Here is a 24633-nt window from a genome sequence, read left to right as displayed (position 1 = left end):
TTCTCCACTTTATCAAGCTCATTTTGAATTTTAATCAGTTCTCCTCTGTTCTTGCAAGCCCCTACCTCCCCTCCTCCCACACTAGCAGAGCTCAGTGTCATCATGTACCACACTACAGCTGTGACAAGGAGATGTGCCTGTGCTTTCTGAGTCTGAAAGTGCAGTGAAAAGCAAGAAGGAAGAAAAGAAAAATCAATGCCTTAAGAATGTCAAATTAAATACCCAACTTTTAAAAAGGAAATTTGAAATTCGGAGGTCTTAAATACTGTTAAACACAAACCCATGACCTTTTTTGTTTTTAGCTCTGGGGAAGGCACCACCTGTGAGTTAAGCCCTTGGCAACATCAAGCCTTAATTATACACCTACTTTAGTAAGGAACAGGAAATATAACCAAGGGGGTTATGGGTGTATTTATGGACCAGGAAACATGGGATGGATAACATAATGTTTGCAACAAGTTCGGTCTGATTTCCATATTTATTATATGTTTCCTGAAAACAGGTACGCTATTTTTCTACTTTTCCAGGGTTTCATTACATGTTCTGTATTGTTCTGTGATCTTTAAGGCAACATTAAGGGCATAGCCATCTTCCTTCAGCCTAAAAGTGTATACTCAGGTGTTTTTCCAGACAAGCAATTAGAAGACTGGACAGTCTCACAAAATGGTCCTATGAATTGATCCACAGAGAACAAACATGGAAGCAACAAACAACTGCCTCGCTATTACGGCCAAGAGTTATCGCTCACAGAGCGAAGAGATTTGCAGACATACACACAAAATCGTGCGGTAAAAAAAACACCCAAACCTTCAAGCCACCTACAGCGAACAGAACAGCTTCTGCCCTACAAGCAACCTGTGAACACATATCACCCGCTAAAAGCAAATCCTTTTCAAATCAAGGCCTTACCATCTTAAGTTAAATCATTCCTTACAGTAGATTTATTAGGCATTTTGTAGTGCTTCCACTAAAATGAAGCCTCTTTCTTTGAAAACAAGCAACACAGATTGCCTTTGCCCTTTTCTGTTTGCTGAATGAAAAAATAAACAATCAAAACAGTACAGAAACTTGTGATACCAGGGAAGGCTCTCTGGAAAGGAAACAAAACCAACTTGTCAAATGGGACTCCCTGCTGCTGTATACCATGTGGTGCTCTAGTGAGCTGCATCTGTTCAGCTATTAAGTGCAGTAGTGAATATGATACTGACAGCAGTGACATTATCAAATATGCTGAGTGGTTATTAAGTCTGTATAGCATAATCTTTTCACTTTTTATTTTAATTGGTAGAAGTTACTGCAAAGTAACTTCATGTATGATAATGCTCTTTGTACTTGTCCCTAAATGAGAAGACATTGCTGCCTAATCCACAGTGAGCCTTAAAAACTCCATCTGCTATGCAAGGAAAAAGCTGGGGACTTTTGATCCACAAACTCTACTGTTCCCTGAAATTCACTGTGTCAAGAACTAAACCCTGTACGGAGCTCTGGATAGGAAAAACACAGTCTGTAGCATTCAGTGCATAGGCAGTAAGTCACAAGTCCACCTGTCCATAAGTCTGGTCGTGAGCAGAACAAAAAATGAAGAGACTCCAGCCCTAAAACAGTGCACAGTAGAGATACTTGAGGTTGTAATCCTTCAACCCCCCCCTTTCCATCCAGAGGTCTGAAATGAAGAGGAGTAGTTGACCCAGCAGCTCTCACCCACAGCAGAAAAGGCAGAGAACCAGCTCGGTATGAGCAACTTTTCCCAGACCACAGAGAATGTATAATGCTGCAGAAGAGAGCACAACTCACATCTCCCCAAAGAGAATATTTGGGCTTAAATTTGGTCCTTGACTGAACACAGATTATCAGCTGTAAATTCTGGCAGAAGGAGTTAAAACTGCATTAGTAGTTTCATGCCAGTGTGCTGACAGCTCCAGGATAATTTCAGAAAGAACTGGCAAAAAGGGCCTCTCTTTAACTCAGCATCCCTTATTCAACATAAACTAGGTAATTACCAAAAGCCAAGGCATGTGCAAGTCGCTCCTTGAGCTAATCCCACCCTCTGGAGCATATGCAGTCTTCAGTCTAAATGGGCTTCCACAATTAGGAATATATTTAAGTCACTCTAATCACCTGTTGTTAGTGTGATTCTTGTATTAAGCATAAACCATCAGAACACTGACATTACCAGTTCATTAAATCCTTATCATGTCTGTTATTGCTACAGAAACGCTTAGGACCACCTTGATATAAGTGAAAACAAAACAAAACAAAACAAAAGCAAAGAGAGACTCAGCAGCAGCAGCACACTGCAGAATGGGAAGAATCGACACGAAAAGCAAATGTTACACACCTGGGATCATTGCTAAGGAGAGAAAGAAAGAGGTAGCTCAGAGCTCTGGAGAAAGCTCCAGTGACACATCGTCACTGGAGCTTCATTAAGAGAGAAAACCATTAAATAGCCTAGGCATGATACTGAAAAGCAGATGAAGGCATTGTTAACTTGGGTTTGGGGAAATCCAAATAATTTCCCTGCTGTGACTCTCCCACAAAATCCTGGTGCAATGAGTTGGTGTCAGAGATTGCAAAACTTAAGAAACTAAAAAGGATGAAAGTAAGAACCAGGCCCAGGTATGCCCAGTTCCACCCTCTGGTACACCAGATTGAAGTCAGTGATTTTACTGTAATTTCTCTTCAGTGGTACTGCAACAAAAGTGAAAAGGGAGAAAGACTCCAGATGATAACACAATCTGGAAGAAAAAAAGCAAACTAACATTAAATATTAAAATAAGTTTCCAGTTTGGTGATGACACTGAGGCATCACAGAGCAAAACCTGAATTAAATAAGCTGTCTAATTAACTAACAATTAAGGTAATATCTCACAAAACCAGAATCGTATTAAGACAAGCTTTCCTTATTAGCGCAAAGTGATTAACTGTAATACCAGTGTTTACTTAAACAAGTGCCTGAAGCAAAGCAGCAGGCTCTGTAAAATTATCTCTGCACCTTTCACCTTCCAGCAGGAGTTTTCTGGCCAGATGTAGATCCTGCTCATACCTACTCATATTTCTGCAGTTTCTTCAGACCAACGAACAGTGGAAGTGGCAGGATGAGAATTACTCGGAATTGGGATCAGAATCTGTTCAGGCCACCAGCTGTGCTTTTCCACTTGCCTTGTTTGACATCAACAGACTAATCTTTTTGACTGGTATTAAAAATGATATTGTTCGTACTGAATGTTCACTGAAAAAATGCTACACTAGTAGTTTGTGCTGCTGCATACGTTATATCCTTATCCCTCATTTAGAGCTCATAAATTTAAGAGCTATGGAGTTAATGGGCCAGATCTTGAATTCTGGCTTGCAATTGTAAGAAATGCACCTTGATTCTGTACTGTGCCAGATTGGCCCTCTCACAATGGGTCACGGCAATGTGATATTCACTCTCTTTTATTCAAAGTGCCCTCAGAAGCTGAAAGCACAGCCTAGGACAACTCAAAATGCCATTTCTCATGTCTATTCTTATTTTTTCAAAACTACACCTTATCAACCCAAAGTGCTACAATGGATTCTAATACACCAGGAACACATTCACTCAAGTAGTGTTTGAACTGACATCCCCACATGTGTCTTGCAGGGAAAGAGTGAAAACCTTTTTGTGCTCCTCTAAAATAAGATAACTAGACAGTAATAAGCTAGGAAATATTATCATGTCTTGCTCCACTGCGTTACTAAAGAAATATTATATGCATAATAACATAACGATAATTAAAATAAACACAAGATTATCCACATAGGGTACAACAGAAACAATTGGCTGACTCTTGGAAGTGACCTTCAATCATCTACAGAGTTTTCATTCTCCAAATGTTAGGATAATTTCCTATGATTCTGTGTAGCAAGTGGTCAGGCAGGTTTCAGGCAACCTCTCAAATGTTCTACTATTGAAAGTAGTCAAGTATTCTTTAAAACTTAATAAGGTTGCTAAAATGTCTGCTAAATTTTTCATCGGATCTTTTTATACAAGGCAGTGTTCTGGAAAAGTAGTGCCAAGTTATTAAAATACCTATAACCTTCATACAAGGATGTTGGTTATCAACCAGTGTAGAAGACATTCTGAATTAAAAAAAAAAAAACAAAACAACTGGTTAGACTGGAATAAGTAGAGTCAGTATGAGTAACGTTAATATAAGTTTTGTTCCTTTAAGCCAGAGCAAACTAAAAAGCATTGAGACAAATAACACATCAGTAGGAGAGTATAATGTCAACTAGGTAAGATGCCGCTATGGAGGAACAATGGGCTATTAATTTATCTCTGCACTGTAAACAAATTATTTTGTCCTCCTTCCTGAAGCCAGAAATTTGGTATTATGTATAACATATATAAATATATAAAAACAACCTAGTCAAGAAAGGACATCTCCTAATTTTCAGCCACATGTTTCTTTGGTTTGTTCTCTGAGACCAAACTAACCAGTGGTTCAGCTCAAGGTCTTCCATGGGCATACACCACACAGTCCCCATTTACAATGAACCCCCTGTTCCTTCAGCAAAAGACTGTTTCAGTATGTGGGAAAGCATGTGGGAAAGTATGTGGGTATATAATCACTGAGACACCTGGAGGCTGCCACCTGCTTTGCCAGGATTTACTGAGACTGAAGAATATGTGCAGGCACATAAATTTGTGTTTGTTTGAAGACATGGTAGAAAAAGTATTTAGGTAATAAGGAAAAGCAGAGAGTAGGAAAGAAATAAAGACTGGATGAAACCTGTATAATACTTGAGAGATTTAAAGTAACAGTATCCAAACTTAGCAATGCTTTATAAAGAGGTTATGAGCCTCTTTATGTTTGTTATATATGCCTGCTCTTGTGCTCGCCTTTCCATATTGGTCTACTTCGCTACTTAGAAGTGCACAGTATTCCGTAATTGGAATATGTGTGTGTATACGTATATGTATACATGCATATGTCCCACCAGAAGCGTTCTAAGTATCTCTCCTCTCTCAGTCAGGCTCTACACTTTTGCCAGCAACTTGGGAGATTCATAAATGTTGAGGGCTTGAGCATTAATGATGACAAAAGGTATTTTAACTGTGAACTTAAGACTTACTAGTTGTATAATTTTCTCTCAGCGAGGGGTTGGCAGGTGGTGACCCCTTCATCCAGCATGCTTTTTGGGAAGGAAGCTTCTATCCACCCAGAAGTACAAAAGGAGCAGGATGTATAAAGGAGTTATTAGCTGGGCAGAGGAAGAAATGAGAACTTCTATTCATCCCAAGACAGTATAAGAAGATGAAAGGAGTTGCTTCCTCAGTCACTGTTGAGGGCTCCGCAAGATCAGAGCTGCCATGCTGCTATAATGGAGCTTCCCTGCCAGCATAAGGACCTGTTGCAGAACACCACGATGGCAGTCATAGCCAAGCTGTTTAATTATATCATCTGTTCAAATTCCATTCATATTTTTGGTACAGTAATATAATCAATCTGTTTTGTGCCAGGATTAGCACATTTCCATAGCCTTCCCTCTGTAATGTGGTCTGCTTACAACAAGAACTGACCACTGTTGCTCAGTGCTAAATCCTGCTTGGGAAGAAAAATAATGATGTTTTTTGAAAAGAAAAACAAAACAACAAAAAAAGAACCCTTTGGATAACAGACAGTGCAAAGTATTCAAGTATTAAGAAAGAACTTCTATCATAAAATCCCCTATTTTTAAGCCTCTCTGCTACTCCAAAACAATAACTTAATTGAATAATTTCAAGGTACGGCTTGACCATTTCAGTGATTTATTTATTTTCTTTCCTACAGACTGAGATCTTTAACCTGATCAGTGAAGTAAATGATTGCTCCATTTAGCACAAATTCCCTAGATTAATTCATTGCTCCCACTCTAATTAACTTAAGTTTGTGTACATTGAACTGCATTCTCACTCGGCTGCCTAACCCCACATGTGATTCTTTTTTGACCAGTGCTTTTCATTATTCAAACCCCACACGTAAGCCTGGAAATTCTTCTTTCATAAGAATTTATATTCAGTTTGAAAATTAACACATGAAATAATGTTGCTGTTTTGTTCCCTACAGAGAAAATGATCACTGCCCGTCACCATTAAGCTTCCTATAGTTTTTTCCATTCTCATACGTTAACAGACATCATGTATCTAACTGTAACAAAGAATCAAATGTTTGCAAAATTCTCACTTAGATAACGTTATCTTTAAGTAATTTTCTTGTTCCTCGCAGTTTTAAAAGCATATCAAATGTCACAACCCTATTAGACATAACAACCCTTAACACACACCAAGCTGATAGAGTGCTGGGGTGTTTTTCAGTGGTACTGGCTATATTCAGTTTCCACTGACATTAGCCCCTCATGTGCATGCTCAGCACTTCTAAAATACCAGACTCCTTAAAGTCAGCTCTCCTTTTTTTCTTTTTTTAAAGCCCTTCCAGGATGTAAATAATTAGATTTTACAGTCATTACTATTCTGTGCATATATAAATCACCGCTAGCCTTTCCAAATCCTCACATTGCACAGATTCATATATAGTAAGAAGTAATTCTATATTTGAAAGAAGATTATTAGAGGACACGTTATCTTGAGAATATGTATTTTTTGAAGATTATTAAACTGTTCCTGGGAAAATTAATTACAAACCAATAAAAATCACTAAAAATCAAAGGGATTTTTATCATCAGTCCCAGTGAAAGAACATTGAACTCACTAGGCATTGATTCAAATACAACTAAGTCAATAGGAATCTTTCAATTGGCTTTCCATTAAGCACTAAAGCCCAAGACCTGTGAAATATTCAAAAGAGAATCATAAATTCATTTATCCCCAGACTGCAGTTTTTCCTCTAGTATGCTCACACACGGAACTCTAATCCTCTTTCCAGTTTGAGCTATTTCTGATCACTTGAAGGAAGGTCATTATGCTTGCATAAATTAAAACTGTCTAGATATAACTTACATTAGAACCTAGCAAAGTATGCTATTAAAAACCTGGTGCAGAAGAATACGGCATTTGTGTAAGAGAATGAGGAAGGGGAATATGAATAACAGTCCTTTACAATTGGCCAAAAACTCCAAAATAAAATCGAGAGGACTTCTGCAGAACTCTCCACAAACTTCAAGCTGAAAACCCGCACCACTTTGCATTGATATTATTTTCCTTTGCACATAAATCAACAGTTCAGTGGGAGATACTCAATATTCCACTAATTCATGACAAATGAAGTATTTCCTATACAAAAACTAGATATAGCCAAGAAAACAGGGAAACTAACTTTCTTCTCAGCCAAGCTAATCCTTGATTCAAAGATGACACAAACTCACAAAACCTTTCAATTGACTTTGTCCATATCTTTCTCATGGAAAAAGTTCACTATGAAAATGCTTTTCCTGTAACGCTTACATAGTATATAAATACCTAGGACAAAGAGCACTAACTGAATTTATTTGTGATCCACAACCCAATTTTCTGTAAGATGCATATGCTGTATTTCCTCTCGTAAGGATTTCACCTCCGTCATTAATCATAACTCAAAGATTTACAAACATTTTCAAAATCTAAATACAATACTGCTTAATGTATCGTGCCAGTAATGCTCCATCTTCAGAATGTTTCAAGCTAATTAACTGTGGCATACATGGAAATATTGTGTCTATCCTTAATCAGACTCATTCAGGTATCATTATCACATATTTTAAAATAGCTTTCCATGTTTTTTTCCATCAATATAATAATCTTTCTGGCTTTCACTTTCCCTATAGTATTTTCTTCTAATAATCTTAAATGGAATCACATAAAAAACAACCACAGTCTACCCGAGTTTAATGATTTTTTATTTATGTGCTGGTAGAAATCTATCCTTTTTGCCTTCACTGGTAGAGCAAGTAATACTTGCACAGCATTGGAGAATGCCAGCATTATCAGCATTGCCAGAGTGATTTTTTTAGCCCTTTGAGCCCTTCGTCTAATTCTACTTTGTTCCTCACTATCGAAAAGTTAAAAATTAGAGGCTTCAACAGCACAGTGCTTGTGAAAGACAATGACATACATACATGTAATCTGCTATTCTGTCTAATGACTTGGAAGAAGAGAAATAAAACCAAGATAGGTATGGGATTCACTGACAGAATTGTATCAGGGCTTTACAAGTTGGTGAAAAAGCCAAGCACAGAAGTGTATATGGTAATAAATGGAAGACCATGTTAACAAGCTGCCACCTTTATCCTCTTGGAATAGAAATGGATACAGATTAAGCCAAGAAAGGGGAGAAAAAAGAAGGATTACAGAAATTCTCAGAGATATTTCTCCTTCTCTCTGTCAACAGAAGAAAGCAGAAAAACAGACAATCCAACTTTTAGACACAATATCTACATCTACTTGAACTAGCTCTTCCAGCAGAAACTGCAACAGGAGACCGCTTAAACAAAAGGCAAGTGATGGCTGAGAATGCAGACTTCTACATACCTGGGTAACTAAATCATACTAACACCCCTTTCTTGAAGCACAGGGATGCACGCCTACTACATGCACAAGTACTCTTTTACATCTAGGCTGCTACAATACACGTGATGCTTTATAGTAAACTATCCTGGAATTTAAAATACTTGTGCTGGAACTGCTAAACGTTTGGTAGCAATACAGAATATGCTTTTTTGCAGTGTTTCTCCTATTAACAATTGTTATCTAGGGAGATTAAATGATCACTTAAAATAAATGTGTTTCTAATTTAACATTACAACTGTGATTGAGATGATCAAGTAGCCATTTTCCAAATCAGAATTTGTTACGAGCTTGATTTCATTATTAGGTCTACATCATATTTAAGTAAACAAAATAATAAAATTGGCAAGCACACAATAGAGTACCATAACCACAGAGTACCAGACCTGTAATTTCCTTTTTCACTGCTAAAATGAAGAAAGTTATAATGAAATTCCCTCATAGTATTGCTCTGAAATGTCCCAAACAAGCACCCATCTCAACTTGCTAGTTCAGACTATGACATAAGTTATTTAACTCAAAGCAACACTTTCAAACCTTCTTTTGAATGACACAACCTTCCCATGGTTTTTACAACAGGTAGTTGAATACAGTTAATGTCAGGTTCTAAAAAACTTAATTCCAATATATATATATTTTTTTTTTTCCAAGTATAACATATTACATGAGCCTCTTCTCTACTTCTTTCTTTTCCTTCATTTTTACAACTGATGCTTCACAACATCATCACAGAAAAGCCTATAGTTCTATTGACTTTAATATGATTCATGTTATCAGGTACTGAGAGTATTTTGGAAAATGCTGACTTTAAACTCTCTCTTGAATACTATTCTTATTTGAAATACACTCTCAGATATTTCATCCTATTAGTTTTCCTAGCTTTATTTAACAGTGATTTGTTAAAAAAAATAAAAATAAAATAAATAAAAAAAAAATAAAAATCTTCCCAGATGTCAAGATTTCAGGTCAATCCCATAGTGCCTCCATTGTAGAGAGAACAAAGAGAAGGAACCCTCAGAAGGTCAGGCCTTGTTCTAAGGAACTTTCTCTATAGTTGCCACAGATTTTGCTCCAAACCACAGAGGGTTTAAAAGAGATTCTCAAAGGCTGGCAAAGACAGAGGAGACCATGATCACCTCACAGAATAAGACACTTAAAGTAGCTTCAAAAGACTGATGAAGGCTAAGCAACACTTTTCTCTCTGTCTCTACTAAGCTGATAACTTTTCTGAAAATATGAAACTCTACTATTCTCGTATTTATACTATCTGTTGCTCCAGCACGGGTTTAAAAAAAGTTACAAGAGTAAAAGCAACACTTATGATTAGGCAATGTTTTGAACTCCAACTCATAATCCAATGTTTCGTTTTAAAACAGAAAACTCAGAGTTCAACAAAAGACTGCACACATTTTATCATTCTGGTAGACTTAAGGTATAGTAAATCTACAAGAAATGCATTCCTTCATGTGCTAATATTAAAGATAATATTATGAGATGAAAGCACTATTGTTCTCCACAATGAGTGGAATTGGTCTCAGGTTGTAAAGAAATGGAGAAATGATAGTTAAGCACCTGATATTTGACATGACTTAAGAAAACAAGCTTTTGTGCTTTGTTCACACTTTTAAACCAAGATTTTACAACACCAGCCAGATGTTTTGTCCATGTGTTTCAATGAAAGAGAAGATTATAAGCAACATCTGATTTATATTTAAGGCCTTCTTTCGTTGTGTCTTTGTCACTGGTAAATAAATAACTACATAAGCCACCTTGGTCCACAATGCAAGAGTGCCTTTACAGAAAAACAAGTGTGGGAAGACTGAATACCATTACTTCTCTCTTGTTTTGAAAATTATCACCACAGAATGTTTTCTGAGGGTAAAAGTGTAATTGGTTATAGATCAGTAAGTAATTTCATTCTAAAGGAACTATTCCATTTCAGAAAATAGCGAGATTCTTAAGTTAAAATTGTCCTAATACATTTAACAAATTTGAGACTAATCTAAACAACAACATTTTATATTGCCCTCGTTATGTTTATCACAACTGATCATTTATTTATGTTGCCATAAAAATCCAGATGCTTTCAATTTTTGATTGCTAGTTATTTGCTCTAGGGCAGCTGAAATCACTTTTTCAGACTTCCTAGCTTGACAATATTGCTTTCTGCTTACAATTTATCATCACAATGCAACAGTGAAATCAGAGGATAAATTCTCGTATTAACAGAAAGCCCATTCAATTGTGATATGGTGTACTTCCTTCAGAAGATTCCAGATTATATCCTCCAGAATTAATGCAACTACTTCTGATGTTGCTAAATTTCATTAAATGTAATTAGACTCAATAAGCTGCTATATCCGCACATACGTTGCCATATTTTTTAATTAAAAGTCATATGAAGTAGAACTATGTAGAGTAAAAGGTGCATTGAGAATATCTAATATCCTTTATGGGATTGTATGCTATAAGCCATGATCGTCTAATTCGTTACTGACCCACAAATATTCATATTCACATTAAAACAAAACACATTTTTAAAACAAACCCACAAATATAAGAACAATTGAGATGCAAATAAATACAAGAATTTTTCAGAAATACTCACAATGTGCAGCTCTAAATAGTCTCCAAGCCCAGTAGAACTGTCCACTCGTACCAACACAGCTTCTTTTTGAACAGTACTAAACCCTATTGCCAATCTGTCTGCGCGAGTGCTTGGGCGATCGTTTGGAGGCCACGTGTAAGTGATTTGTCCACCACCTTTGCTAAAGATATACGTTGTTCCCGCTGTAAAGCAGAAATAAAAGAGAATTAATTCACTCATGTCAATGCAAATCCAGAAGAAAATGACATGCTTTATCAAATATTTGAACTTCAAGGGGTCTTCATCTCTGAAAGTTTTGATCAAGCTAAATATTAGTGCATTTCATAGAATAGAGCATAGCTGCACATACAGTGATTTAAAAATACCGTGGCTCTGATTCAGAAATGTGTTTCTATTCAAAACAGTTATTAAGCATATGCTTGATGTTAAGAATACATCTTTGTGATGTTCAGAATAAATAAGAATTGAACCAAGTGTTTTCCCAAGTTGGGCCTATGTGGAGAAGAAATCAAGTAATTCCAGTTATCTCCGCAGCTCCAGATATCAACCTCATTTACACAACGAAAATGATACACTGTGTACATTATGTCATCTTGCTTAGCAAAACAAGACATTAACAAATACAGGCAGATAAGAATTTATCTGAGGTTTATCATCTTTTGACAGATGGGGATAACAAATGGAAGGGTGAGAACATACTTTACATGTCATGTCAGGACAAAAAGTTATCAGTCTACAATCTAATAGATTACTTGCATAATGCTCAATGAGTGGAAATCTCCACACATTATTCCCAGTGCACACACACAGAATCTGTGATTTGTTTCAAACAAGTGTTGTAAATCTTACACCACTTAACACTTATGTTGCTTAACTTCATCCCCAGCATATTTCCTATAAACTAAAAGAGCAAAAGAGCAGCATATCTGGATATGTGCCATTTAAAACCTCTATCCTTAAAACAGTGTACAGCATACAAACTATGCACATACTTGATCTTTCATTTATGAAGTTGCCATAGGTTGCCCACTTTTCTATAAAGATAGGTAAGCACGTAGGGTGAAACAAAGCATAGTCAATATGAAGGTCTAGTTTTACTAGCTGTTGTAAGCTGGCTCTCCATCTGGATGTCCTTAATTTTGTTAAATGTAATTCTGCTTAATCGTATTCTCAGAACACTTTTTTCCACAGTCACGTACAGAGTAAGTACATAAGAGCATAATTGTCTTTTTCTTAGCTTCTTAGATGGGCCAAAATGTTGTGAACATAGAAAAGAACCGAAAAAGCCTCAGAGATACAAAACTTAACGGTGAAAGCAAGAAATGTTGTGTGGTTACACCACTCTTTCACTGCTCAGATATCTCACAGCAATACTCCACCGCTGACTGAAACTGCTTTGAGTCCGTCTCAAAGTAAAAAGTTCATTTGGCCTTTTTGAAAAGATCCCGTATATTTATTTTTAACATCAATTTACTTCATGGAATTACCTACTCGCTGCTTTTGTGTTTTTTGTTTTTTTTCCAGTACAGTGCCATTAATTTGTGATATTTAAGCACTACACATAGCACTTAAAACTTGTAAAGCTCAATTTACATTAACAATCTTGCAAGAGTTCACTGTACTTCAAATAAACCCCTTAGCTTTTTTCTTGATTGCAAAATACCATGTGTTGTAGGAAAACTTGTCAGCTCTCTCTAGCAAAGACAGATGCAATAACAGATCCATCGTCTCAGGTTCAACTTATGCTACAAGAGAAATCAAGGCTAATCATATAAAGAGTTATGCCAAAGCAGCAAAGGTAAGGGCTGGGACATAAAAAGGTTTGGCAACATATGTGGACAAAGAGTGTCTCATTTAGGAATGCTTAAAAACAAACCCAACATCCTGCTTTTCCATCTCTGCATTCCCCAAATGCAGGGATCTGAAACACACAACCACCCATTGCAGGCAATTCATGGCTGAATCTCCAGTTCTAGAACATCCCAAAACAAAGATAAAAGGAATTAGTAATGTCACCCTTGCTGGTTTCAGAGTTCTCTTTGCAGCTGATATTCACCTCAACTTTTGAGCTAGTTAGGAATGATGGATTTTGGATTTTCATATGTGTATGTCACATTGGTATCTCTAGGAAAAGAATGTATTCTGTGTTGCTAAGGAATTGATACAAAGCTCACTAAAATCAGTGGCAGCCTTTCTGTTGACTTCATAAAATATTGTATAAGAGCTTCATTCCCGATCTGATAAGAAACAAAATAAGAAGGCTAAGAAAAAACAACTCCTTATGCCTCGCTGTCACTAAAGATACTTTTAAGAGTAGTACGAAAGATTCAAGTGAGAGGACATAATTCTCCTTTTCTTGGTTGTAACAGATATGTTTAATTAATACAAAAGACAAAGAATAAACCTGCCAAGTGACAGTGGAATCATATTGAATACCATGACCCAGAAGTAAGCCTCCAGATCGATGACAGGCTCTGTTGTTTATATCAACAGAGAATCTTTGTGGCAAATTTTTGCTAAATGCTGCCCTTGGAATAAACAAATAAATAGCAATTCCATACTGCTGCTGCGTTGCTGCCAAGCTCAGTGTTAGGAGAGCTGCAAAATCTAATTGTACATCTTATGCTATGTAGAACTAACATTAACATTTAAAAAGTTATCTTTTATCCATAAAAAGATGCAGCTGATCATTTTCATGTCGAAGCTTTCCCCTAATTATAACGGACCATTTTGTAGCTCCTCATACTATCTGTGTGTTTGGTAGCAGGCTAATTAACCCATGTTGATGAATGCAGATTTGCCTTTGTCTAAACTATACAGGGAGTCATGTTCTTTGAATTTCCTGTATTAATTATGAAAAAAATTGGGTCAGAAGCCATTTGAGAATAGGTCCTCTAGTGTTTATGTTTCAAGAAAGACAAATATAATAATGTAAAATTTATTACGCTGGGATTGATCTCCACTTATGGTCTGACCTCCCATTAACTATTAAAAGCCAGAAACTGTTGTTGAAAAGCACCCTGCTTACAATCAATTTAATACGCGAAGCAACAACAGCTGAAACCCAATTCACTTGCTCCATAAAGGCTTTTATTCTCTCTAAGAAACTTTATAATGTCTCTGGAATTCTTCCATAACATTGTCACTATCAGCCACCTTCCTTCCCTCTTTTAGCTTACTGCACCATGTTATTGGGGATTTATCATCTCCAGAGAACTGAAAGCGACTGATTTAGAAAGTCAAGAAAAACAATACCACCAGCACAGTATCTATAAGTGGGAAACTTTTAACTTGTTTGGTTATATCCCTCAGCCATAGATCCTACTGAGTAACTTCTTATGTGTCCATGCATCTACAAAATGTTTAGGGATAAAATGCTCATAAAGCTCTTTGAAATTCTTAACCCTGAATGCATGGTTCCTATTCTAATGAACTGCCAGTGGTCAAGACACAGTAATGGATTTTAACGGCCTGAGTCTCTCACATCTTATTTGTTTGCAAAATTCATCTTTATGAAATAGTGTGTTCATTTCAGTACTGTCTGGCAGCAAGTCAAGGACATCTGCAAACCTACACAGTATTAAGCAGACAAATATTTTCTTTAGTACCTATTTACTGTGTTCTAATGCTGTGTATGACTGCAAAGCCTTTCAATATTTATTACTCTGAAATCACATCTGATGTAGTTTAATAGTTTTCTCAAATCAACAGCTTTCTACCTTCCTCATGTTCATCTCAATGTTATGTTTAAGAAATACTGCACCAAAGGGTAATTTACACAATTCAATTGTTCCCATATAGTGTCAGTAACTTAATGCTTATTTTCAACAAGAAAATGACAGGCTTAAAGGTGCTGAGAGTGATCATTTTATTGAGGTTTGGACCCCAGCAAACTATGATGCTACCACACTCTGCAACTGGAAAACAAAAGACTAAAGCCTGTAAATGTCAATAATGAAAAGTTTTCATTCCCTTTTCATTAGTAGCAAAGTAGTTTTCATATTATAAAAACATACAAAGGATAAACATTACTGGTTATATCAAGCAGTTGCTCAATAATGTAATTTCCTTCTTTCTATGCGTTATCAGTATTTACCTCATTCTAGGCTAAACTGTGAACCTCTTTCATTCCCACTGGTAAGTAATTACTTCCATTGAAAAACCTGCTGAACCCAGTGAGACCATTTATGCAGCCTACTGTTAATTACCAGGAATGAACAATTTACAGTACAAATCTACACACAAACATATGCAGAAACATCTATATGGAAGCATTAATCACACTCGCCACGTTCAGGGAAGCCAGTAAGTCTCCATTTAATACTTTTCACACCTTCAACTACATATTTTCATCCTGCCCACTACTGAACTTAAAACTGCAAAAAGTTCCATATGTGTATTTTTACTGATTCCTAATGTAAGTTATATATATATAAACTATTGAGTCTAACATGACCTTGCCAGAGGTAGAATGCGTTAAAAAACAATTGTGTGTTTCTTCTTGGGCTCTGATAGGCAATTAATTATTTACACAGAACAGAGAATAAATGCCACAGTGCTGAGGGGAGGAGGGAACAGCCATTAGAGTTAACCATGGGAAAAGCTACTAGGAGAAGTATTCCAAACTAAAGATTAGATTCAATTGAACACTTCCTGAAAGCCTCCTCATGCTACACTCTCTACCCACTCAGCAGGAAGCTGAATGTGGATTGTAACCACTCTGCTTTAACAATTACATTAGGCTACTCTAAAGACTAGATGGGAAAGAAGTTTTTCAAATGGATCATCATCTGTAGCCCTCCAAAAACCTTGCATAGTTCTAAGAGTGTCCTTTTCTGGCCAGTGTCTCTCAGACTCCTCGATAACATAGTCTCAAATTGTATTTAAAATGTACCTTTGTCCACAGTTATCTTGGCAAACTTTAGAAGGTTATCATTCTCCTGAAAACTGTGTGAATCTCAAATTAATTTTTAACTCCATGGATTGGTTCTTAAACCAATCTGTCTGCTTGCTATAACTGCAACAGTCACTTGCAGTCTTACCATGATGATACGCACTGCAGACTCTAAGTTCACAAGCATTTCTCAGTATTTACGTTAGCTCGTTTGTTGATCTCCCATTCTACCAGACTAACTGCAAGAAGACTCACTGACCTAACCTTCCTTTACCAAGACTGTTGGTGGGTTTGGTTGTGAATATCTTGTGATCTCATCTTGCCACTTCTTGTAAAGATACTGAAAAAAATAAAGAGCTGGAAATTGACAGCTGTGTAGCACCGGCCTTCTGCAGGTCGCAGATTTCACTATGCTACAGAGAAGCTCAAAAACTCAATTTTTCTGTAAGAGAAACTGGGACCATACCACGTGTACAGCAGCTGCTGCCAGTTGAATCGTTGAACTTCCAACACTGCCTGTGATACTAATTTACCATCCACATAGCTTAATATTACGCCGTTTGTAATCTAGCAGTGGGGTCTATTTCACAGCATGAAATGGGTCTTAAAAGCAATGGTCAAGAATTTTCACCCAGACATCAGTCAGAAGAGGCTGACTTCTACAAGCTCGTCACTTGAAGCAATTCATTAAAAGAAACAAACAAAGCAGCATCCACAGTATGTACAAGATGCTGAAGCAGAAGAGCCTCCAACTCATTTCTGCTGGCATCTGCCTCTTACAGTCAGTGCTGATATTAAACAGAAAAGACAAAGCCTTCTAATACCTTGACACGCTGAAACCATGCTATGTAGCTATTAATTCAAACACAACTTCATATTATAGCAACAGGACTTTCTTCCCAGACCACTACAGACACAAATTTACTTTATCAGATCCTACAATGGTTTTTACCACATTACATCCAAGATTTGACAGGGATCTATAAAACAGGGCTGAGCATGAGTTATTACATTCAGCCATTCCCAAGGGCTGTCTTCAAGTAAAGGTCTAGGTGATAGCAGAACAACAGTCTCAAGTCAAACTGAGCATCCTGGCCTTTGCAGTGACATTTACTGCAGACTCAAGGCAGTAATACAGAAGCAAAGTCCTTTCCTCAGACCAGAGTTGTTGCTATAAGTAGCTTAATGAGCTTTAGCTCTACAGTCCCCACCTACACACATGCCATGAAATCTAAGACAAACCAAAACAAACACTTCTTTTCTACTCCTCCTTTCCTCTGATCCGTAGTAATAGTATCTGAACATCAGCATCACCTAGTTGAAGTCTGTAGGTGACAAAATAGCACTCTGACTTATCTCAAATGTCTAGAGTCTTTCCACAATTTGACATTCTTTCTGGCAACAGATCTGACTGAAAGCAGTGGTCAACCTGACGCCGGCCACTGGCTTGACTGACCTATTTGTAACTTTGCGCTTCAACCACTGGGACTGAAGCTTGGTCTGATTTCAGATGTCTCTGTGCATTTGCTGAGAGCTAATGAAAAAATGTTCCACTGAGTTAAGTCACAATATCTCTACCAAAGATACAAGTTGGAAATGTTTTTTCCATATAGGAAGGTTGTCAAACTTATTTAAAACACTGTAAATGCTGAAGGTGCTATGCAAATACATGCTCTGTTTCCAACTTTGTGCTTTATATCACATAATATATAATTAAGTGGGGAAACAAAAACATTTCAGTCACAATGAAGCAAAGAAATTGCTTTTGTAATCTTATTTCCTCAGTTTCAAAACTGAAGTCCTTGTGTGCTCAAAAGAGAAGTTTCTCTGTGGAAAATAAGCTTATGTAGTTGTGCAGCCTGTCTGCTCTTCTTGTTCATCCTCCACCAATTTTTCAATCCAACAGTCAAGTTCAGCCAAAACGGACAGAGAGGAAGGCAGAAATCTCAAACAAAATTTTATCTTTGATGAAAATCAATAACTGGGTTGAAGAGAAATCTGCAGAACTCAACCACTATTCTTTTTTCTTGTCAATAGCCTGCAGGGACCTTCATAGTTGTGCATTTGTAGGCCAGTCTATACACTCAGTGTGCTGTGCTAGCCAGACAATGGTGCCCATGTATAAATGATCATCTTTCCTCCTCTGGGAAGAAAGAACTCCTGGGTTCTTGCAAACAGTGTGCAACCTTTGGGAAACAAAGCAGAATTCTATGAGGAAATCAGGATTCATTACTTTTGCTGGTCTTGGAACAACATGTTCAAGTTTCAAGCCAAAATATTTATCTACAATGAGCATACCTAGCTCTATTGATTTCAATTATGTCACTAAGGGACAAACCATCTGAAACTTGTGAGCAACGATGATCCAGCAGATACAAAATCCCATAAAGAACATCCTTTCTGTAGCCCTGCATTAGGACTAGAGATTAGAATTGTTCTTACCATCATAAATAATTAAAAAAAAGGTTAAAATCAAATTTTCAAGGAATTTAAAGGATTTTCCAATTGGAGTGAGATTGAAATATCTTTATTCACATCAAATAGCATCTTATGCCTTCAATGACCCCCTTGATTTAGATTAGATCACTTAACTGGAGTAAAGTACTACTTGGTTTGAGTAGGCATATTAAACTTTCAATTTAAATGCACTTTCAATTGCATCTAAAGCGAATAAAATTTTGAGAAGGACCTCAGCAAAGCAAGAGCCAGCTGAAATGACTCCTAACAGGATACAGAAATTGGGGTATCTGTTCATCTGACTTCCTAACAAAACAGGAATCAATTTCAAAAATGACAATAGAGTTGGTAGCAGTTAGGCTCCAAGTCTGTAAAATTATTTTGATTATCTTTAAAACATTCACAGTAAAAAAAAATAGTCTGTTTTGTTCCTCTCACGCTCATTCACATGAAAACTATTATTTCTTTTATGAAAGGGTACAGCCTTTCTAAAGCAAACCTGACACAATTGGTAAAAGATAATTATTGCTCTTCCCCAGAATATCTTAGTTTAGTTCTTCCTTTTTTTTAATGACTGCCTATTCCTTACTTTTCCAGTATGAAAGTCTATTCAGAATGAACTTACAACATTTCTGCATGAAATATAAGCCAAGAAATTCCCCAGTATTGCCTCATATCTTTATGTGATGTGGGCGGTTAGCAAATGACATACTTCTGAAATCAAATCCTGATTTAAATGTCAGACTGTAGTCAACATGGAACGTTTTTATCCACTGTAACTCCATTAAAGGTAAAAAGAATACAACGTATCAGCTTCTGGAAGATTGACAAAAAAAAAAAAATAAAAATCAGTGGGGAATTAGAAATCAAACGCCTAAAAGAAAAACAAAAGTTTTATTCCTCCAACAACCTTACAGTCAACCTACAGTTAAAGATAAATTTCCTAAATAACGTATAGAAAAGTGGAAATTGTGTTGTTGAAAAACGCACAAGAGCAGGCAATGAGATGAAAAATATTTCTGGGCAGACAGAATATAAAGGCATTATCAGACTGAAGAATGAAATCAGTAAACTCAAGTAGTGCTGAGGTCAACAGGAGTGCTCTGGTCTCAAATCCCTCACATTAGAAAATGTTAGGATCCTATACTTCAATTTAACCACCATTACATTAATCTCCATTCCAATGCACAGACTGGGTGCACACTAATTTGCTTCTTACGGTTTATTAGTTGTGTATACAGTCAAAGAGACTGTAGTTAAGGGGCTGGTTAGCTGAAGGGATTTGTGACAGGATGCAGAAACTAGGACATGAGCTGAAACGCTGTGCAGGTCGATGCAGACCAAATGTTGCTACCATCTGTTGGTGGCCTATGTGAAATCATTCAATGATTCCAGTCCAGGGGCCTTACAGCCTCAATCGGAAATTGGCAATAGTTAAAAATACTGTAAGTCAAGTAAGTGGACATAAGAGCTTTCAAGTTTGCTGACTCAACTGGGATGCCTTCAAGTTCAGATCAGGATCTGCGCAGATCTCTCACACAAGGAGTTCTGTATAGATGTGCATAAGCACCAAAAGTCTGTAGAATAAAAACTGAAATTCAATTTGAGGTTCTTTTTTCTCCATACAGGTCGGTCAAAATTTCAACAAAACCTTGCAGATTTCAAAGATATAATAAATATTAATGAATTCAGGCAAATTGTCTGAAGTTATACTTTTATTCAAGCACCCACGTCAGTGCCCTTGTTTTCAGAAGTGTTTTAGTATTTCTGCTGACCTTTAAAAAACAGACCTGAGTACCTTAAATAGAGAAAATGACCAAAGGTTTGAAAAAGCCGGCCTTCAGTTATTTAATTATGTTAAAATAGTACGGAGGTTGGCTTCAAGTATCTACTGTCCTTTGGGGTAAAGTCATTATTTCCTTTTGTTTTGTTTGAAACATTTTCTTGTTAGTTCCCTTACAAATACAATCTTACAGCTATTCTCTCTTGCATTAACGCAGTTATTTTTAAATGGCATTTATATTATCTTCTTTGCTAAATACTGCATCTCATAATTTACTCTTGAGAAATCCTAAAATACTTAGAGAGCTCTCAGAGTAGTAAAAATTTAGAAGAAAAGCTTAGCAGGCTGAAAATAAAAGCACTGCTAACTGCAAGCCTGTTAAATGTACTGAAAAAGGATACAAGCAAAACAAGGATGTCAGATACCAGACGGCCCTATGAAGATAAGATGCAGCTATTACCTGCAGGAAAAACACAGTTATGGCAACAGCGCAACTTCCAGGGATTGCCAAGATGAAGTCCCCTCTAAAAATAGCCGGTTGTGCTATGGACAACATGCAGTGAAGTTTGACGTTGTTTCAAGATGTAGTAAAGAGTACCAGGTTTAGTGGTGTACATGCTCTCCTACTGACAACTTAATTGCTAATAGTTAAACAGAAAAAAGCATTGAGGTACAAGCAGTATTTCTGATCATCTTTAAACATACACAGGTGGGCAACAGCCCATGAAGAAAACCAAGAAGAACCTGGTTTCTTGGATATGTTACATCCTGAACAGCAAAGATAACAAAAATACAAAACAAAGTGGGATGCTAAGTCTTTGGAGAAACATATAGCTTAATCTTCCATGAAGCACACGGATCCACCAGCGAAGCAGCTAATCAAGCCTAAAGTTTTTTGACATTTCATTTTACTTGATACTTGGAGTAGTAACTGATTTTAAACTATCTCAGTTTTTAAAAGCAAAGCTAGCCTTCATCAATATTATATGCATTCAAATCTTGGAAAGATATCACAGAAAAGGGGAATAATAAAAAAAAAAACAAACCAAAACAAAAAACATATCGGTTTGACTCAAAGCCCAAAAATTAAAAACAGCAAGTAGCCAAAATAAGACTCTCTAGCGTTTCCTAATCGCTACCTGAAGGACCGATTTGGGGACATCAGTGTTTACTTTTGTTACCAAATTTGCACACGAAACAAATGACATTTGATAGGGGCACACAGACCCAGATGTATTTGAATCTCTAAGATCATTATAATAAAAGCTAACAGGGGCCAGCCAGGTTGAGCCACTCCACTTCCATCCTGCTACTCTCTGTCCTAATTCATAATATATTTCCAGTTGCAGTCTGCCACAAAACTACTACGTGACTGTCATTAGGATAATTGCTATCATTCTTCTTTGGAAAGTCCTTATGCTTTTGTTTCTTAGAAGCAATTTACTGCCAGCTTCAGAGGATAGAGAGCCACAGAGAAAAACAAGCACCCTATGCTTTTCTGTTTTACATAGCTGCATAGCGAGGGAGCACAAATTAACCACTGCATACCACAGTGGAGTAGAGAGAGCCTGACAAAACAACTTTGAGGTGTCAGGTACTCACACATGTCCATTGGGTCATTTTTCTTTCACAGACGTACACAAAGCGTGGTTCTAGAGGTGTTTCTACATCTCACACAAAGAGTAAACCCATCAAATATACCAAATATTTAAGAAATGATAGCAGGCTGATTGATTTGAAATTTCGTAGACTAAATTTTACAGTCCATAAGGGAAAGAAGACTCTTTCTACCTTATTAATGTTCGTATAATGAACATCAATCAGAAATTAAGATTCACTGGTTAAATCTAGATCATTTTGTTCATATCCTGTTTAGTTCTCAAAGGACACCATGTAGTCCTTCCACTCACAGGCTGGAGTCTCAGCAAGATGCCTGTTCAATGAGAGGGTGGCTTTGTGATGATTTTGCTAGGGTTTGTAATGACAGTGTAACCCAAATGCTGCAGCTGAAAAAGAGAGTAGTATTTTCACAATACTCCAATGCTCTAAAGTGCATTTTGAATATTAACACATTCCAGTAAATTAGTTTGCACTCATTATCATAAGCAATTACTTACTGTTTAGATGCTGCTGATATTAAATTGGCAAGCAATTTGCAAAAATTAATACATAGCATAAAAAGCTTTTCAATGTTTTAACAGTATGAAAAGACAAACATTTCTAGTAACATAGTTCCTTATTTAAAGATATCTCTCTGTATATAGAAATCCTGTCCATTTCTTCCTATCTAGTATCTCTTCTTCAGCAGCAGGTAGATAACTGAGGCTCTGTGACAAACTCCTTATAAAGTTTATTTTGTTGCTGTGGAGTAAATCATAAATACCTCAGGCCAAATGTGACAGTAACATCTCATTCGTGCTGAAAGAGAAACTGTTTTCACGGTCATTTTTGAAAATAATGGTTTAGAAAGCACACTGACATGATATGAGAGTAGTTCTTTGCTCTCAAGGCTATTACTTGTTCCTGGTATAACACTGTGGGATAGGAAAGTTAAATCAACACCCTTGTCCTAAAGATGCACACTGGAACAGAATGACATATGGAGAACCTGTCCTGGTTTTGGCAAAGACAGCTACCTCAGCCTATTTCTCTCTCGTCCAAGTAAGAAGTAATGAAATAAACAAAGTCACCCCAAAATGAAGTGAGAAAGGAACCAGCCCTCCTTTTCCAAGGTACACTTTTAAATGTTACCCTTCCAAACAAGGGGCTCTGCTTAGCCTCAGAAAAGGTACAGGCCGTGAAGCACGAGCCAAAGACATTTGCTTTACAGGGAGCCTGAAATAATGAAAGCAATTTTCCTTCCTACTAAACTTTCTACTTGGCCCAAGCTCCAAGAGAGTTATGTCCCAACTGAGCAGCAGAGCATGCCTGTTTGGCTGGCAAAACACCCATTCCTTGGGCTAAGCCACAGAAGTCAGTAGCATGGGCCTCCCCCACAGCATGTCCAAGGAAGGGAGTAAAACACAGGGATTTGGAATGGGCTTCTGCTTCCCTGAGCCAGTCCAGACAGCAGAGGAACAATGAGCAAGGAGCAGTCAGCAGTCCTGTTTGCTAGCAAGTACCACCAAGTTGGCCCTCCAGCCATAGGATGGATATCTTGATTCCAGGAAGCAGAAAGACCTGAGATCTAGATTTAACTGCAGACTCATGCTTCAGTAAGTAATACAGTCAAAGATCCTGGTCCAGTGGAACTAAGAACGTAAAACTTGGTAATGCTGTTTGAGGGCATAAGATTATAAACTGTTTGTGTGGGCACTGTGCCTATCTATCTGTTTGTATCCAAACTGCCTTTAATGCAGCAGTGAACCTTAATGGGTACCTTGGGAATCCAGTACACCAAGGTAGTTAAAGCAATTCCCAGCATATGATTCTAAAAATACAACTTCTGATCTCAGGTCTCAATCTCTCAAACTATGTTTTAGTTTCAAACCAATTACTGTAACCATCTTACCTCATAAAAATACACAAAACTGTAGCAGAAGCACTAATGCACCCTTAACTGTAGGATCGCAATGGTCCCTGTCTGCTAAGTTCGATTATACACAATTTGTTATATATTATTGGGTGGTAAAAAAAAAAAAAAAAAAATCAATTCTTAAACATATTTTACCCTATTGAAGTATTTTCTGCTCCTTTTTTATTACTACCTTCAAAAGCAAAATTCTAAATTATTCTTTATTAAACAAATCAAACTTTTTAAAATTAGCCCTTTTTATTTGCACTGCATGTTACAATTAGAAAGATTAACACAGTGGAAGGGCAATACAGGAGTGTTAACAGCAAGAGGACTAGCATGAATGACATGGTGTTACAAAGGAAATGTGTTCATCCTTCTCTAAAGTTCTGGCTTGCAGGAAAGACTCCACAAGGGAGGGATCACCTTCCCCAGTGGCAGTCAGCCCTTAAATGGGATCTAAGAGAGGTGCAGCCAGGCTCCACACCTTCTAGTCACACAGCTGAATTGCCTTCACCTGTGCTCCCAGGGCTGACCCAGGTGCTCAGTCAATGGTCCATGCCATGACTCAACAGTTACCATACACTGCATGACTTCCAGAAGTAAAAGCTACACATCACTTGCTCTCTGAAAAAACAAAAAGCAATGAAATTCTTATCTGCTTAACAAACACAACTTTTTATTACCGACTTTGAAGAACAAAAAATATTCAGCAACTGTTAGCCCTGAGAATGCTTCAGATAACTCAGATCTTAGGACTTCTGTCACTACACTTTTCCTTACCAATACTTCATTAATCCTTTATCCTCCCTTCATTGTAATGTGCAAGAGTTCTGATGAACTGCTTAGTTTCTAGGACCATGAGCCGCTCTCA

At 37.1% G+C, this 24633-nt stretch overlaps 1 protein-coding gene across 40 annotated transcripts in view; it reads right to left on the bottom strand.

The window, feature by feature from the left end:
• The window catches only part of NRXN1 (neurexin 1), a 611800-nt gene that overhangs the window by 184582 nt on the left and 402585 nt on the right, over nucleotides 1–24633 (bottom strand). For all 40 annotated transcript variants that reach the window (XM_072331056.1, XM_072331055.1, XM_072331060.1 and 37 more), the window contains one exon: nucleotides 11112–11293. In XM_072331056.1, coding sequence (XP_072187157.1) covers nucleotides 11112–11293 — 182 coding nt within the window. The remainder of the gene's footprint in view (nucleotides 1–11111; nucleotides 11294–24633) is intronic.

The sequence above is a fragment of the Excalfactoria chinensis genome, chromosome 3 (assembly GCF_039878825.1).
Source record: "Excalfactoria chinensis isolate bCotChi1 chromosome 3, bCotChi1.hap2, whole genome shotgun sequence".
NCBI lineage: Eukaryota > Metazoa > Chordata > Aves > Galliformes > Phasianidae > Excalfactoria > Excalfactoria chinensis.
This window is presented reverse-complemented; position numbering and strand designations above follow the sequence as displayed.